Source organism: Cheilinus undulatus, linkage group 3 (genome assembly GCF_018320785.1).
Source record: "Cheilinus undulatus linkage group 3, ASM1832078v1, whole genome shotgun sequence".
Lineage (NCBI taxonomy): Eukaryota > Metazoa > Chordata > Actinopteri > Labriformes > Labridae > Cheilinus > Cheilinus undulatus.
In genome coordinates, this window is record NC_054867.1 from 38643761 (window position 1) to 38662315 (window position 18555).

At 38.9% G+C, this 18555-nt stretch overlaps 1 protein-coding gene across 18 annotated transcripts in view; it reads left to right on the plus strand.

The window, feature by feature from the left end:
• LOC121505217 (R3H domain-containing protein 2) overlaps positions 1-16686 on the plus strand; it is a 94542-nt gene extending 77856 nt beyond the window's left edge. For 4 of the 18 annotated variants that reach the window (XM_041780343.1, XM_041780334.1, XM_041780436.1 and 1 more), the window contains 9 exons: positions 2417-2552; positions 3777-3937; positions 4381-4520; positions 4712-4812; positions 5397-5566; positions 5785-5929; positions 8200-8294; positions 9355-9439; positions 15097-16686. In XM_041780343.1, the coding sequence (XP_041636277.1) occupies positions 2417-2552; positions 3777-3937; positions 4381-4520; positions 4712-4812; positions 5397-5566; positions 5785-5929; positions 8200-8294; positions 9355-9439; positions 15097-15497 (1434 nt within the window). In that variant the 3' untranslated portion in view covers positions 15498-16686. The remainder of the gene's footprint in view (positions 1-2416; positions 2553-3776; positions 3938-4380; positions 4521-4711; positions 4813-5396; positions 5567-5784; positions 5930-8199; positions 8295-9354; positions 9440-15096) is intronic. The other 14 variants (XM_041780393.1, XM_041780461.1, XM_041780401.1 and 11 more) reach the window with 6 other exon arrangements.
• The last annotated feature ends 1869 nt before the right edge of the window (positions 16687-18555 follow it).

Consider the following 18555-nt stretch of genomic DNA (forward strand, 5'->3'; position numbering starts at 1 on the left):
GCACGTCTGAAGGAAGTCTTGAATACGATCACAACAATTGGTTTGTGAAGTGTACAACCAGTTCGCTTGTGCAGACCAAAGCGTTCAGAAGCTGAAAAGATGCCTCGCCGATTTGGAAAGTGGAATATAGCTAACGTTAGTTGCCTGACAAAATAAGCGTGCCGTCCCTCACCGAACTGAACCGAACTGCTCGGTGGAAACGACCTATAACTAGCCACGATGCCGGGTGGAATTTATCAGTGTCACAACTAATGTTTCACTCTGACCGTGCTTGTCTGTTAGCCCTTATGATTTAGGCTTGTTACAGTGAGGTCTTCAGCACATAAAGGCTCAAATTTCCCTCCAAAAAAACTGAAGAGGCTGGTCTTTTAATCTATCTGTGCGTTTTTACGCAACGCCAAGGGCTTTGATGCTGTATGACACACACAAACGCAATGCACACACATTTACTGACACACACCCCACGCTTTTTCAACTTTCTCCTTCTGCTTTAAAGTGCCTCTCTGTCCATGGAGGGTCAGCGCCATTTGTGTGTGTGTGTGTGTGTGTGTGTGTATGCGTGCTCCAGCTGTGTGTCTCTGTCGCTCGTGTGAGCCAGTGCAGGCAGTTTGTCTGAATATTGTTCGATTAATTCTCCATTTATATCTTACATCTTTCTTTGTTGAGGGTGATCTAAACGATTAAACCTCCGCAAATGCGTGCATAATTTAAACATTATTAAAACCTTTGATACGTTTGTATTTGCCATATAATAATTAACGGCTATAAAAGATGAGAGAAACTCTGAAACTTTGAATCAGTTTACTGAGGCAGTGAGAAACAGAGACAGAAGGAAAAAAGTCACTAACTGATCACTTAGGAGTCAAAGAGAATTCAACTAAACCGTGATTTTTTTGCTTCTAATATTAAACATCAGACATTACAGTTGTTTAATGTTCTCCAAATGTGAGCTTCATGCACCAAATATATGTCATCTATTATTTGAAAAGATATTTTGATTAATTTTAGAAACACATATGTAGACATTTCCACCATACAGTTTAAAGGAGAATAGAGCAGAGGACAGGAGGTTTGACACAGCAGTCTCTGGTCAGAGTGAAAGTTAGAAATGTTCTTGTAATCTGCTGTTTTTTTCTACAAAACGGCAAATTAACAGTATTTTATTAATAGCATAAATTTAATATCCATTGAAGAAAATAAAAATCTAAGAGTCTTGACTCTTAGATGACTGTCTCTAACAGTGAAGTATGACATATCTCTGTAGTGTGCTGTGTAGGGAGAAGTGCTTTATTAAGAGGAGAGCTGATAATGATCATATTGATGAGGGAAGGTAAAGCATGTGTGTCATATCATAACCTTTGGGCCAAATTTGGCATATAGCTCATAGTTTCCAAACACCAAAATTGTGGCTAGTGGAAATACCAGGGGGCTAGTAAATTTTCAAAACCACTAACCACTGTGGCTTGTCCGCAAAAAAGTTAATGTCAAGCCCTGGAAATAACGTAGCTATCTTAACAAGCCGACTACATTAAAGTTGTGCTGTTGCGCATTTCATGAGAGAAGTTGTCAGTCTCATTTCTTATATAGCATAATGTGATCATGTATAGATAGTTAGTTTATTATACATTCATACTGTCTTGTAATTCTGCTTGATTTGTCTCTCAAAATGCATTAGATTGATGCTTTTAAATATGAAATATTCAAAATTTTCTTCTGGGGGAGCATCCCCCCAGACCCCCTAGAGGGGTCATATCCTTCTCACCTTTTTCACCCCTGACCCATTTTCATGCCTGACATCCTTGCGCCAGCTTTCAACGTATTACCTGTCCAATTCTTTTACTTTTAAGTAATTGAATTTGTGTCAGCAGTCTCGTATGTCCTTGTTTTCAGCAGCAGGCAGTAGTTTTTTCTATGAAACGCTCTTAAAACAGGAAACAGTCAAATCCGGCAAATTAAGCTGACAAAATAAACATTTCTTGAACTTAGTGGGGACAGTACAGTAGCCAGAGGTAAGTCAAGTGTGGGTTTTGGATGCTTGAAATTTTGGGAACTTGATTATCTGTAACTAAATAAAACAGAAACAAAGTCTAGAAGTTGGTTTTATTATACATTATATAGCTACATTATTTAGATCATGATTTGTTTATTACTTGTCACTTAAGTCAGGGGTATTTGTCTTAGGAAAACTGGTGGCAAAATAATAGAAAGCATTATAATGTTAATGATGATACAAGTAGAAATACCGGTAATGATTTATTCTCAAGAGAATAAAGAAAGGAAAGGTTTTCCCCTCTTTTTTATCTGTTCTACATGTCAGGGTTAAAGAATCTAGGTCACTTTTGTTTATCAGCTGCATCTCCTTTTTCATCTTTGTATATTTCATTTCTTTTTAAGTATTTTTCTTGTTTGTCTTCAGATACAGGTCTCATACTACCCTCCTGGTCAGTACCCCAGCTCAGGCCAGCAGTACCGTGTGCCCCAGCCCATCTCCCACCAGGTGTCTTATCCTACCCAGCGCACACAACCCATGCCTCAGCCCACGCAGCAGTCAGGTTTGTATATTTTATGTCACCTTTTATTAAAGTCAGACAGTGTTTATTTTTGCATTCAGTACACACAGGTGCAGTCAATTTTTTTAGCGAGTGTACTTTGTTGTTCCTCAGCAGAAAACTGCTTTATCATTATCGTTTTTGAGCCTATCGGGTAGAAGTTTGAATTTTAACCTTGTCCTGCATTGCTCTGCCAAGTAAAATATGCTCAGACAGAAATAGAACACTTTCATCTTTTTCATGGAAAACCTTGACAGCAATATCCCTCAATCCCCCTCATTTGGGATCTGTGAAGGTTGTCTGTGTGTGTATGCAGTGCATGACAGATAGACATTGTTGACAACCTTAATGGACTATGGCTCATAGTGAAGGCCTGCCAAATCCTCATGGATCATAAAGATCACGGTCAGTGAGACCTTGAATCAGCCTAAGGCTGGTGCCTGAATTGAAATATGAGTTTAAAAAATTATATTCAGAGTGTGAACTTAGACCTTTGGAAATTCACTTTTGTCACAGTCGGTCACTTCAATTCTTAAGGCACTGGCCTCACAAAGAACAGTGACCCTAAATTTAGTGGCTAGGGAACATTTTGGGTGGCCCAGATTCTGGAAAAAAACTAAATACAGGGGGCAAATCAAGGCAACTTAACACAGCTTTCTTTAACTATGAGACACATTAACAGAATTTTCACATCATGGATAGCTCAGTGGTTTATATCACTGACTTTCCCAGTCATGGCATGATCAGTATCCTGTGTGGGCATGCTAGCAAGGTCCTTGGACATTGCTTTGGACGTGACCTTTACAATGACAATAACATTGTAACATATATGCTGTAATACGTAGGACAAGAAGCACTTTAAATTCCCATTTGTTATCATCTACAAAGTGGGCTGCATTTTTGTGTCATTTTTGCCATATTTTTTTCCCTTTCATACAACTACAAACTGTAAATGCTCTGTTTTGGTTCTCTTGTATATTGTTGTACAACCATATTTTCTAATCTTCTGTCTTGCACTGTTTTCCTATTTATGTTACCATACCATACACTTTGTTGTTACCTAGGGCATTTTTTTCTTGGACCCAAGTGCTGTACACTTTAACTGCATTCATGTTGGCATCACTGATTTTAAAAAAGATCATTTTACTTTTAAACCAGAGAAACACCTAGCAATAAATGACAAACATTTTACTGTTATTGTCCTCTTTTTGTCATCTGTTGTCATAGCAGGTCTCCAGACTATGATGCCCAGCCAGCAGCCGAGCTATCAGGGCATGATGGGTGTGCAGCAGCCTCAAAACCCTGGTCTGCTCAATTCCCAGAGGGCAGGAATGGGAGGACAAATGCAAAGCATCATGGTTCAATACCCACAGATGCCATCATATCAGGTCTGAACATCTGTTTGAAAGCATCCATAGCCCTGCCTTGTATGCTGAAAATGTTGGTACATTTTATATACTGTACATTAGGCTAATAGCCAGAGGATGAACAGGTCTATAAAGTATTATCAGTGTTGTGTATCTTGATCCTTATCTTGATCATCAGGGTATAAATAATAAATGCATTGTCATTAATTGTATATAATATATTAATATATACATTAATATGCATATCACTCATATATAAGTCCTGAAGTTGCAACAAGGTTAACAAAAGCACCAAGTAAATGGTGTAAAGATTGCTTAATATTAATGCAGAGGTTTATTTAGGTCACAGATAGTTTGTAGCTGACAAAGTCGCCTGTCCTTTAAACCTGCAAAGAATTTGAAGGAACCGGGTGAACTAAAAGTTATTTCCTCTAAAATTTATTTTACTTTTTCCCCTCTACCAGGTACCGGTGGGAAATGAGAATCAGCAGGTGGTGCAGCAGCAGTACCAGCAGCAGGTGATGGTGCCAGTCAGCCAGTCTGTCCAGGGGCCCATGCCTGTCTACTACAGTGTTATCACACCCACACAGCAGAATAGCACAAGGTACGAAAGACATGTAGTAGTCAGAAATTATTCCCAGTAACTTTGGAAAGATCAATCTCTAGGAATATTTAGGGTTTTGTCATTTAAATTAAAGTTTAAGTAGTCTGTTAATAACTAGGCTAGCAAGTAATTCTGAAACTTGTTGTGATTCACCTTTAAAATCGTATTTATTTTCTTTTTTGTGTGTGCAGCCCGTCTGTAGGTTACCTGCAGGCTCCCAGTTCTGAGCAGTATCAGATCACACAGTCGCCGTCCCCGTGCAACCCTCCACAGTTGCAGCAGCAATATTCAGGTAAGACCTGGTGTTAGTAGGTTTTAAAGATGACATTAAGACAGTGTGTTTGGTGTCCTTTAGAAATAGAAAAAAAAAGATAAATCCTGATCTTGACAGAGGCCTTGTGCTTTACCTTTGCCTTAATTCGGGTAAGGACAGTCACTTTCAGTGTAAAGCTTTGCTCAGTCAAACCAGAATATAATCTAGAACCAAAAACAAGGCATCCTTGGTTTGTCTTTAGGTCAGTTTCTTATTTATTAACCTCATGGAAATTGAAAAGAAGAATTCGATCATTTTAGTTGTTTTGCTTGTTAGAAATGCTGATTATTCTACCAAGCAAGCTTGATCAGCTATGCCGTGGAACTTGCAGAAAGATATTAAAAGCAATATCCTCTTGCTTATTACAATAAGGAACTGTAAATTGACCCACAACTGACTATTACCGTTTACTGGTTCATCTTTAAAAACATACTAAATAAAGATCGGGTCTTTACTTTGTCAGCCACAGGGTTTGGCTGAGCTACAGATACCTGTCAGTGTTGTTTCAAAATATATTTAATTTAATGTACATGTTTTGTCTTTCTTCCTTTTCCTTCTCTCAGGAGTACCACCTCCTGGGCCGGGGGTTATGGTCATGCAGCTTAGTGTCCCCAACGGACCCCAGCCCTCCCAGAACCCCCCTCTGGTCCAATGGAACCCCTGCAAGTACTACAGCATAGAGCAGAGGCCAAGCAAACCTGGAGAACTCTACAAACCCGACAACACTCCACAGGTACACACAAACCACACAATTGCGACTGCAACCTACATTAGTCTGCCTGCCCTCTTTTGGTCAGCAGGAGGAATGGCATGCTTGTCACATTAGTAACAGTGGTCTCCTGAATGCTTAGTCTGTGTTTATGAGATGTGATGCGGAGTTGAAGTAAAGTCATGTGCTCAGGAACATAGTTTAAAAAAGTCACATGAGTTTTGTTTTCTCCTCGTGTCTAGGCCAGCACCCAGCTGACGAGTCCCCTCGCGTCTCCCACACAGTCTCCCACCCCGTCTCCCTCCGGCAGTGTCAGCAGTGTCTGTCCAGGCCTGGGACCATTACCCCTCATATCCCAGTTTCCACGGCCAGGAGGACCAGCTCAAGGTACAAATGTTCAAAGTTAACGGAAGAATACATAGACTCTAGTCTAACAGACAAATTAAACAGTACTTGGCTGACAAAGTGTTCATGTTATCCCCCACTTGAAATCATTTGACGTTTTTTTCCCCACATAAATGCAAAGTTAACTTTAGTTTTGACTCTTGGTGGTCAGTTTGTTCTCAACAGTGTGTACACATTTTTTTATTGGCCTCTCTATTATTAATGTCTGTTTGATTTGTTTATTCAAACATCAGTTCTCTTTTGAATCTGGTCCTGAAGCTAGCATTTCATCATTTGATTTAATTTCATATTTCATATTTCATTAACATTGAAGTATGAATTTGTGTACAGATCAATAGATATTAAGAAAACATTTTTTTTTTATAAAACATACGTGGTTTACTGAAAATCGGTGTCCTTATAATGTCACAACCTTGATTCTGAGTAATTAGTTTCAAAGAGCTTTGTATAGGATTTAGTGGCATCTAGTGGTGAAGCTGCAGATTTCAACATACGACAGCTTGCAGGAAAATTTATTGTGGCTTGAAATTAACTCTGGAGTAATGATGAAAAATGGTAGATACGCTACCTTTGTAGATAAAAAAAAGGGTCATTCTAAGGTAGCAACAAAACAGCCAGACTAATTTCAATGTGATTTTACACTAAAGGCCGGCTCAGACTACACAATTTTTTGGTCGTTCACGATGGCACCATGTCAGACTATGCAACCAAAATCTTGTCCCATCTTGGCCGACAGCCTGGCAACACTACAAGAGTGATCCGGACCGCTCATCGTATGCTGACGTCACTATTGTCTCCGCGACTAAGTGCGAGTTCAAAGGTTGTCGGGGGGCGGGCCAAAGAGTCTCAATCATTCTGCAATAGAAGTGCTCTGTGTGATTGTAGCGGTCTTTTCTCAGAAAGGAAAATGAGAAACAACTGTGGATTGGATTATGGATAATAAGTATGGATGTATCAAGAGGAGGACAATATGGACTGGCTCTCCTTCAGATAGAACTTAAGATATGCATGTGATAACATAAATAAAATAAAATTTACACTTTAATTTTAGGGAATAAAAGGGAATTTAAGTGGTAAATCTAGTAAATGATGATGCAAAGATAAGGAGCAAATGTTCTTCTGTTGTTAGACGTCAGGATTCACGTCGTTAATGTCAGGTCAGGGTGTCAGACTAGATGATGATATATGAAAAATTCTGACATGCTAGTCTTGTAGAATTGTTATCGTGAGGAATCATAAGGAGTCTTGGACGCGTCGGTAATTATGTCACACTACAAGACTGTTTGTCGTTCCTGACTCTCAGTCGGGCTTAAATTCTTGTAGTCTGAGCCGGTCTTAATAGAAACCTACTTGTAAATATTATATTACAGTTCTTACTCTAATTTTCCCTGCATTTTAAATTCAGGTCTTTTTAAGTTATTGATTCATATTTATAAGGGATGATGCCTTACTACAGAAACAAGAAACCGGTCATGAGTAAAAGTAGACAGTAGAAGGCGAGTATATAAACTGCTGATGAAAACATTTGCACACTGATCTGAGCTCTTTTACTCGATTTAACCAGTGAGCTTCATTTAATGTTTTCTCAGCAGGTTTACATGACTGGCACTTTAAAATGTTCTATACCCGTACTGGGTTTAACCTGGCCTTTGCCTTTTCACTGATATTCACTCAAACACACCTACAAAACCTTCACAAAACAAATTTGTATCTACTACAGCCTTTGTAGTATCACCATGATGCAGGTCTTGATTTAATTGTCTTTAGAACAGAGCATTGGGCTCATTTTATGCTGGCTTTTCAGGTTCATATCCAGATGAATTTGATTGCCATTTCATCCATATCTCTTTTCCATTCATACAACAGGATGAAGAAGCATTGTGTCCAATGGGCTAGAAGGAGAACAAATAGATAAAAAAAAATAAATAGTAAGCTTAAGAAACACAAGAAAACAAGAAATAGAAGTTTTTTGAAAGGAAGCATTAGGAGTGTTGTGTTGCTGTCTTGCTGATTCAATAAACTTTCAATAAATCCATCATCTTGTCTACTTTATGTTGAATGTATTACTGACAACATTTTTGCTGCCTTCTTTCTCCCTTTAAAAACAAAGTTTAAGTGTCAGAGACATTATGTGACCTGGTTATACAAAGGCAAAGAAAGCAGTTTTCATGTCCATGTACATGTAAAACTCATGATTAACATGTGTTCTTAATTTCTTACTTTTGTTCTAACTTGTGATTGCTGTTGTTTAGGTGATGGGCGTTACTCTCTGTTGGGTCAGCCTCTCCAGTACAGTCTGTGTCCTCCTCCTCTCATGCACGGCCAGTCGTCCTACAGCTCCCATCAGGTCTGTACATGAACACATTTGATTCCTGTCTAAAATCTTGAGTGGCATCTGCTGCAGCCCTCTATGGTGGGGCAATGTGGGCCTCTGCAATGGGACGACCTCGACCGTTGGGCAGGAAGTGACGTACTAACCCTCGTTGGGTTTTTTCTTAGTTTGTGATGTGGTATTTTTAAATTCACTGCCCCCCTAACCTTTAGGGTTCAGGTGCCTAACCCTGACCCTCTTTGGGTTTTCCATAGTTTGCGGTGTGTTGAATTCAAAATTTAATTAATAAATGAAAATAAATGATTAATGAAATAGATGAGCCCAGAACGCCCCACCATAGAGGTCTGCAGCCAGATCCGCTTGAAAATCTCTAATTTTGTTTACATGTAAAGTCAATGATTTTGAGTCATCTTGGTATTTAAAAAAATTACTTGGAAATAAAGAGGTTTGAATAATTGAATCTGATTTTTTATTTCACTATGGATTTTAAGATTGTTTTGTTCTTTTTTCTATAAATCAGTTTGTTTGTGATTGAAATAAAGCGGGAGTTAATTCTAATGGGAAACACACACCTCATTTGTGACTGCTGGTCCTAATTTACTCCTGCTATTTGTTACCATGTCACTGATGAGGAACAATGCAGAGCATTTCTCCATAAGAACACAAGAAAATAAATCTTTTTAAGGGTGTAAAAGTGAGTGAAATACATTAAAATATCAACCCAACCTCTTATAACAGACTTTCATATCAGTGATGGATGAGAAGTTAAGTATTCCTCTAAAATCTTTAAAGTCTTTCCAAAAGTTCAGTCTCTGTTAAAGTTGTTCTAAATCCATTGTTTGTAGTGTGTTGTTGTGTAACCAAGAGGTGATGAACTAAAACAATTCTACTCTTCGAGCTGGAGGGATCATTTTCACCTCTCTTCTGCTCACTAGTGTTGTTTTGGTTCCACCAGCATGAGACAGAGTTTAGCACTCCCACTGACTGCTTATACCCCCATCTAGTGTCTTACTGTGGAAGTGCATTGTCAAACAGTATCTCTTATGTCCTTTTATTTCTGTTTTTATGTTGTCAGGGTCAAGGAGTAATGAAACATGGGGCACGAGGGAAGAAACAAACACTCAAATCAGCATCAACAGATCTGGGCACCAATGATGTTGGTAAGTTAAGGCTGCATCAGAGGAGAGAAATCTAAAGTTTAAGCTATTGCATGTAATACAACATTTTTGTCTGCCAACTACCTCTAAAAACCACCTAAGAGGAAAAAGTTCTTACTTTTTTTTCAAGGTGTCGCAATACAAAAACACCTGTGAGCTTTAGTTTAAAAAAATTCAGTGTGGAAATATTTGAGCAATGAAATTTGCCTTTTAGCACATCTGAGCACCTTTGCAGCATGTTAATGGATATATAGTAGAAAGTATGCTAACTAGGGTTATTTCAGTACAGTAGGTCTAGACTGCCTACATTCTTACTTTACTTGCATTTTTAAACGCCCTCCTTTAGTGTGAAAAATGTTATAGCTGTTGAATAAGCCAAAAGAATTAAGCTCCCATCTGAAGGTGCTCTTCTAAAAACAGCCAGCTGGGAACGCTCCAGAGCGTTTTTGAAGCAGCAGTTGTTAAGCTGCGATGATTTTCTTGATTTTTTTTTTGTTGTGAAAACGAAAAACCAAAAAAGCGCATATGCTACATAGACTTAACGGTTGAGGAAAATTGTATGTAGTGATCACTGTGGTTTGGTCTTTTTTTGTATTTCCTCTTCTCCACTGTGATTAAGCATTTGGTGAAAAACTCCTAGGGTATGGGCTGGTGTTGTCTCTAAGGTGCTAAATTCACTCTTGTACAACAATAGAAACAGCACCTTTGCAGCGTTTGGCAGAGAATAGCTATTTGTTGTCTTTTTTTCTGCTGCCATAGTTTGAGGTGAACTGGAAATATCTGCTACCTTTGTAAAAACCTTTGATAAATTAGCAGCCCTCAGGCAACAGCAGCTTTGGTGGACACAGCCTACTTTTCCTAAACCCCTGTTCACTGTTAAAGGTTTAGTAAAAGGAGAAAAGCAAACACAGGGAGCACATCTTACAAACAGGGGCTTCCAGTTTTTTAAAGGTTAAGCTTTGGGGATTATCTTTTTAGTTTTTTTTTTTTTTTTTTTTTTTTAGTCCGGAGGATGCTTGAAAACATTTGAGCGACAAATATCTGTAGAGTAAAAGTGCATAAAGACTTGTTAGCATCAACTTAAGATTTTCTTCAAACCTTATTTTTTTCTTTTCCAAAATGAATTTTCTTTTTTTAGACGATATGCTTCTTTTACTCAATACTAATACACTTTCCATGATGAGGGATGGTTGATCCTAGTTTCTGATCACATGATATTTATACTATTGTACAAAAATTGTGGCAATTGTACAGTCTTAAAAGAATGAATATACTGCTGCTTTTGTGGGCTTAGTCTTATGAAATGCTAGCATTACATGGCAGATGTGGCATCAACACCTCACCAGCAGCAGAAAAAATGTAAATATTGAACATGTCCTCACCTCTGGTTGGTGTCAGGACAAGCTTTGTTTGGGACAGTCTCCAATTATTTTATTACAAAAAGACAAAACTCTGTTTATTGGTTGCCCCAGAAGTAAGACCCTCTCATTGCCACTCCCTGGTTTGTTTCGCTGATCCGTGACTTGGCTAAGGCTGTGCCTGCGCGTGTTGTCAACAACAGTCAAAAAATAGGGTAAATGCCCATTAATGCTCCACATTCAAAGGTTTATGAATATGGATAGAGCTTTCTCTCCATACTCTGCTTTCATTTGATCCATTTTTCTGCATGATAGAAGCTTAACAAATGTTGCAATACAACCAGAAATCATTGGAGCAGTGTTAAGCAATAAAGCCAACGGTTTAAACCAGAGCAGCAAAATGCAATGAAGAATAAAACTTTGCTCAGACTCTCTGAGGAAATATTTCAGAGTATTGTGTATTGTGCCTTGGCAGCAATAACTGAATCAAGCGGTGATGAGTCTTTCGCATCTCTGTGGAGGAATCCTGGCCCACTCTTGTTCGCAGAATTGTTTTAACTCAGCCATATTGGAGGGTTTTCCAGCATGAACTGCCCGTTTAAGGTCACACCACAGCATCTCAGTTGGATTTAAGTCTGGGCTTTGACTTGGCCACTCCAAAACCTTAATAATTTTTTTTTTTTTTTTTTTTTTTTTTTGAGCCATTCAGAGGTGGACTTGCTGGTATATTTCAGGTTGTTGTCCTACTGCATAACCCAAGAGCGCTTGAGCTTGAGGGCATGAACTGATGGCCTGACGTTGGCCTTCAGGATTTTCTGGTAGACAGTAGAATTCATTGTTCCATCAATCACAGCAAGTGGTCCAGGTCCTGAAGCAGCAAAGCAGCCCCAAGACCATCACACTACCACCACCATGTTTGACTGTTGGCATGATGTTCTTTTTATCAAATGCTGTGTTATTTTTACGCCAGATGTAACGGGCCGCACACCTTCCAAAAAGTTCAACTTTTTTCTCGTCAGTCCACAGAATATTTCTCCAAAAGTCTTGGAGAAATACGCTCTGAGACGAACCTTTGTGTTGTTTTTGTCAGCACTGGTTTTGGCCTTGGAACTCTTCCATGATGCCATTTTTGCCCAGTGTCTTTCTTATGGTTGTCATGAACTCTGAGCTTAACTGAGGCCAGTTAGGCCTGCAGGTCTTCAGATGTCATTTTGGGTTCTTTTGGGACCTCCTGGATCAGTTGTTAATGCACTCTTGGAGTAATTTTGGTTGGCCAGCCACTCCTGGGAAGGTTTACCACTTTTAACTCACGGTTCAACAAGGGGGGGCAATTACTTTTCACACAGGGCCGTAAAAGTTTGGATTTTTTTCCCCCCTAAATAAATCAAATTAGCATTTAGAAACTGCATTTTGTATTTACGTGAGTTGCTTTGTGAAATATTAAAATTTGTTTGATGGTCTGAAACAAAGGGGGCAATTACTTTTTCACAGCACTGCATGCACTACAGCTACAAGAGAACAGCTGAGCAGAGAGCAGACACAGCAGCAAAGGAGAATTGAAGGCTCATGTGAGACAGCGACCTCTGGTGGATTTTTTTTTTTTTTTAACTTTTACCCCAGTAAGCATGTCATCAGTGACCTTTGTATTGTTTATAATGCATGGATCTATTTTTGGACACCGTGGGCGCATAAACGAACCTTCAGACTTGTACACACCACAGTGTGCCCGTTTTTGTACCTCTCCAGGATGTCAAAGAGTTTCTTAAAATGGGGATAACCCTAATCCTGTTTCTAAAATGAGAATATGATGTTCATATGTCTGAACACAAAACGCGATAGTTATATAAGCAAATAAAACTGCGATACTCAAGTAAATTAAAGCACAGTCATTGTCATGGAGGTAGACATTTCACTGTGTCTTCCACATTTCAAAGCATTTTTTCACTTCATTCATTATATTTCATATCTTTTTTATTTGTGTGTAGGCTTTGTTGATTAATGTCCTGTGAAGAGAGGCGAGATTATACAAGATTATTCTCTATTTCTGCTCCTTTTCATGCAAGGTTTTTTTTTTTTTTTAATAATTAAAATTTTATTTGCTTTTATAACAATGAACAAAAACAAATAATAAACAAAAAGAAATCTATAATTACAAACGTAAACAAAACAGGCAGGAGGCATGATAGATATTGATAAAGATACAGTACATTTGATACAGTAATGCAGGATCTGAACCATTACACTAATGTCCTTATACAGTCCATCCTTTCCTTGATCAGATCAGGTTCTTACTTCCAAAATATGCCAGCTAAAATCGTCCCACTGTTCCTTAGATAAATCATCTTTCTTGTTTAGTTTTCCAAGCATCTTTTCACATGCAACTACTGCCATAATATCTTCTTTCCACGTCTTCAGTGTCAAAATTTTTGGCTCCTTCCAGAACCGCAGGATTAACCGAACACATGTTATCAAACCAGTCATCAATACTCTAAATGCATACTTGCTTAAGTTAGGTACAACTGTTTTATCTCAGAGGAGACATAACTGTGGCGATCTAGGCAAATGACATTTTAACCAATCTTCCATAAGATCCAAAACACATTTCCATAATGGGAAGACCATCCGGCAGTCGCATAACACGTGAATATAAGTACCACATTCTGTTTTGTGTATATTTATTGTGTAATCTTTTGTGTATATATATATTGTGTAATCTTGTAGGAGTGTAATAGTATCTGTTAAGGATCTTATATTGTATAAATTTTCCCCTGGCTTCTCTAATATATTTCCCATTATTGAAGAGAATCCTGTCCCATGTTTCAGCATCTACTGTATATCCTAGATCTTTCTCCCAAATCCCCTTGAGATTTCTTGTTTTGTTGTTGCTTAACCATGGGCATATTTCATACCATTTTGATGCTTAACCGAAATTACTGGAAGGTGAAAATATTGTTCAATTATATTTTTCTCCTCAGAAAAATGAAATGTTCCTTCCATACAGTGTCTTATTTGTAAATACTTCCAAAAATGTCCACGTCCTTCCAAATTTAATTTCTCCCTCATCCTGTTATAAGAGAGAAAATTACCATTCTCAAACAAATCTGTAAGTGTTCTGATATCATGTCTTAGCCAATGAGCCCAATAAATTGTTTGCTTGCTTATTTTTATTTTAGGGTTAAACCATAAAGATGCATACTTCTGATTATTTGTAGAGATTTTACACCTTTTATGAACCTCCAGCCATACCTTCCTAGAGTGAACCAACTCAACTCAACTCAACTCAAACTTTATTTATAAAGCACATTTAAAACAACCGGGGTTGACCAAAGTGCTGTACCAAGATAGGATTTATTCTGACATTTTTATCTTTCTTTAATATTTGTGATAATACCTCGATAGGTTTGAAGGGGGAGGTAAGCTCCTGTTCTATTAAGACCCAATCTAACTCATCGCTTCCATCCATCCAGTGTCTTGATATTTTAACCATTTCAAATGAAATGCTGTAGTATTTTATATTTGTGTATAAGTGAAAGGCCTCCAACTATCTTGGGTTGACAGAGTTTGTCTAGATTTATTCTAGGTTTTCTTCCCTCCCAAAGAAAATGTTTTTATCATGCTGTTGTACCTCTGTAGTAATTGGTCAGGTATATCCATAGGTATCATTGTAGTTAAATAATTTGTCTGTGGAACAATGACCATCTTAAATATATTAACTTTTCCCCATAAAGTTAAACGTAACCTAGTCCAGTTTTCAAGATTAACTTTGATCTTTTTTAGTAGTGTTTCCATGTTGGAGGTCATAATTTTTCCTATCTCCGGATTCAGTTCTATTCCTAAATATTTCATGCCTTTTGGAAACCACTTAAAATTGAAACTAGAGAGAGAGTTAGGGGTGCAAGTTTGAGAAACAGGCATAGCCTCAGATTTGTGCCAGTTAATTTTATAACCAGACACCTTGGAGTATTTTCCAATGATTTCTAGTAGCATTGATACCGAGTCTGATAGTTCTTGGTTTAGTACTAAAATATCATCAGCATAAAGAAACAATTTATGTTCTCTCTTGCCTCCCATACCTCCTTTAATTCTTGGTTCCTTTCTAATTAATACAGCCAGTGGTTCAAGAAAGATTGTAAACAGAAGTGGGCTTAAACTACATCCCTGGCGGGTAGACCTAGACTTTTCATTCAAGGTTGAAGATTTTATGTTGGGTTGAATTTTTTGTGTGTTTTTGTGTTTTTTTAATTAGATGCGCTTCTAAACAAATAAATGTTTGACTTTTCTGTTTCTCTCTATGACCTCCTGGTCCCTTTGGTCTAGTTGTGAGTCGGGTACTCGAGGTAACGGACCTGCCAGAGGGGATTTCACGTCCAGAAGCCGAGAAGCTCTTCAACCAGCTCTCAATGTGCGGTGCCAAGATCCAGTGGCTGAAGGAGCCACAGGGAGGCAGAGGAGGACCGGGAGGCTGCGGCCCCTGTTCTGTCACAGGGCCAGGAGCCAGCGTCGGGCCTGGGGCCTGCGCTGGAGCGAAGGGCGAAGGCAGCGACCCGGCTCACCTTTACACAGTAGTGGCAGTGTTCCCCAGCACCATGGCTGCACAGAGTGCTTCCTTCAAACTTAACAACAGCGGGGCCAGCCTCTTCAAACTAAGGGCCGCCAAAAAGAACTATGACCTGCGCGTGCTGGAGAAGGCCAGCTCTCAGTGAAAGGAAAAGAGAGGGGGAGGAAAGAAAGAAAGTCACAGAGACAGAAAGAAAGACTCTTGGTGGAGTGGTGGAAAAGGAAGGAGGACTGAGGAGGACTGCTCTTAGTGTACAATTCAAAAACGAAACAAAAAAACTTGAGTTAATGATGTGTCAAATGTATAAAAGGGAAGAAGGTGTGAATCATGAGGTGGCTGGTGTTTGGTTGCAAATATAATTTTGTTGTTTGTTTTTATTCATTGTTTTGTTTTGTATTTATATAGCAGAAGAGCACACAAGACACGCAAGCATGTGTTTCACTGTTGCCGTGGAATGTGTGCTGCCATTAAAACACATGCAACGACACACAAACACAAACACAGGACACAAACGCAGGCAACAGGGTCACGTAGCACATAAAACAAAAACACACTGGACAGTCGACCTCAGTCAAACCTTTTCCTCCTCTTCCTTCTCCCCTCACTTTCCCACCCTTCCTCCTTTTCCCTCCTCGTTCCGCCAACGCCTCCTCTCCTCTCTCAGCTCTCCATCACCCAGGCGTCTCTTAATCTCACATATTTATAAATTTTCATACGCACAGTTGCGCAATCTCTCTGCTTACCCCAACTGCCCCCTTCCTCTCTTTTCTTGCCATGTCTCATACGCCCTTCTCTCTCTCTCTCTCTCTCTCTCTCTCTCTCTCACACACACTCTCTCTGCTCCTCCGTCCTGCTCATCTGCTCTCTCACTGCTCTCTCCTCTCTTGCTTTCTGTTTGCCTTACTGCTGTTGTGGGTTTCTGTATTGCGCTGTTTTTTTTTTCTCAGAAGTTTTTTTCTTTTTTGTTTTTGGGATTCAATATATTTATATAAGTGATGTAAGGAATAAAAGAAATCTATATATTCAGTGATTTTTCTTTCTTTCCCGAGTGAAAACGTTTAGGCCTTCCTTTCTCCTTCCCTCTTTATCCCCTCCTCTCCTCTTCCTGACATTTGTTTCCTCTTTACTGCCCTCTACCTCACACTTCTTTGGTCCTCTCTCTCCCACAATCCCCCGCCCACCCCACTCCACCCTGACGCCCCATTGTGTTTGCGTTTTTTCGTTGACAGCTGTGCAGAACGTATCAGAAGAAGTAGTAAAAGTGCACAATGATTGCATATGTCTACTGTAAATTTTATTTAATCTGTTATTTTTTGTTTGTTTTTAAAAATATAAAAGTTAAGAAAAAAATCTATCAAATCAGCTGTGTCATGTGGTTCATGTTTGATGTTACTGGAGCTCAATATATGGGTATCTTACCAGCAGACTTAGGTATACCTGTTCATCTTCTCATTTCAGTTCAAATGGAGTATCAGAATGAGGAACAGGTGTACCTAATGAAGTGATCAGTGTGTTTACATGCTACATGTCTGGTGTGTGAGCACCGTTATGCTAACATTCCCTTAACTTTCACTAGCCATAGTTTCTAAAAGTCTGTAAGGATGATCAGTATTCTTCCACAGCCTAAAACACGCCAACACCATCCAACCGTCTAAACGATCCCCCCTTTGTTTTCTATGCACAAACCCACACCAGTGGCAGCCAGAAGCACCTGGACACGATGCGCTGCAGCGTTTTACACCGCCACTCTGTTCCCAGCACAGCCAGCTGTGGAAGGTGAAGTGTTTTCCTGAAGGAACAGCTGTTTTGAAAATCTCTGCTGCCAAGTGGCAGCTCTGTTTGAAAGCACAGAAGAAGAAATTTCGTGCCATCTTCCACTCATGGTGTAGAAGAAGAAGTGGGTGGCCTTGGCTACTGTTGCAATACCGCTATTGTTTTTCACTTACCTGGTTAGGCCGGGAGGTAAGCGGACTCTCGACTCTGGTATCGAACGCCTGGTCGAGCAGGGCTGATGGGGAGTATGACAGTGCTGCTGCAGGTGTGTGCAGGGGGCAACGACTGAGGCGCGTCACACTGCAGTGCCGGTGTGTTTTGGGTTTAAGTGATAGGACCTTGATCAATTAATGTTTTTTTATTTTTGTTTTTTTTCAATATTAGAAGCGCTGCCATCATTGACTGATATTTCTAATATGATGAACAGCTAAACTGATCTTAATATACATTTTTTCATGTTATAGCAGTTTTTTACTGCTCTTTTTCTCAGAACCTCAGTTAGTCAGAAGCTTTTATGTGGATAAAAATAATCTGGATTTTCCACTTTGGATTAAACAATCCGCCTCACCTTTGTCTTATATCCTATTTTATCTCATTTAAACCAGTCTAAAAAATATACACTGCAAAAACCTTTGTAACCAGCAGGGGGGCATTCTCTGCTTTTGGTGTCTCTTGTTCAAAGCAAACAGCAAAAAAAAAATTGATGCACTGTTTTTAAAAATCAGGACCGATTCTGCTGATGTTTTTCATTACTCAGGGCCAGTATCACCAATACCAATGTCAAACTCCTTCATCAGTGTATCCTTACTGAAACATGGCAGTGCAGAAGTGTGAAAAACTGAAGAGTCTCACCTTGTCTACAGAAGCACTGGAAGTCACATACACCAAATGAAAATGCCCATTTTTGCATCAAATTTAGCAGAAGAAAACATACTTACAGCCTGGTTAAAAAAAGGTTTGTCTGGAGTGCTTCATGCTTTTATTTTTACCCTCCTAGATCTGCTCGGAAGATTTGAAATTGTAAATATTATAAATGCTCAGTATTTAGATCAGAAATCCTGTTGTTTGAGGGGGAACACTGAGATCAGCCATGGATTGTTTCATGAAACAGAAAGATTGCCAATCAGAAAGAAAGAAGCACAGGGCCATGACTACAACAGTTAAAAAGTTTGATGGACATCATAAATGGTGGACCATTTTGTTGTTTTTTCTTGATGTTTTAGTTGTGACTCAAACTAAATGATATAAAGGTTTTTTTTTATAGATGTTATTACAAGAAGAATAAATATCAATCTTAATGTGTTACAATCCAGACACTTAATCCAGCAGTTTTTCTTCTCTCTCAGAAGTAAAAAGGGGTTTTTTTATCTTTTAAAATTAAGTCCACTTAACTTAAACTAAAGGGAAAAATGCCTCCCCATCAGCTGTGG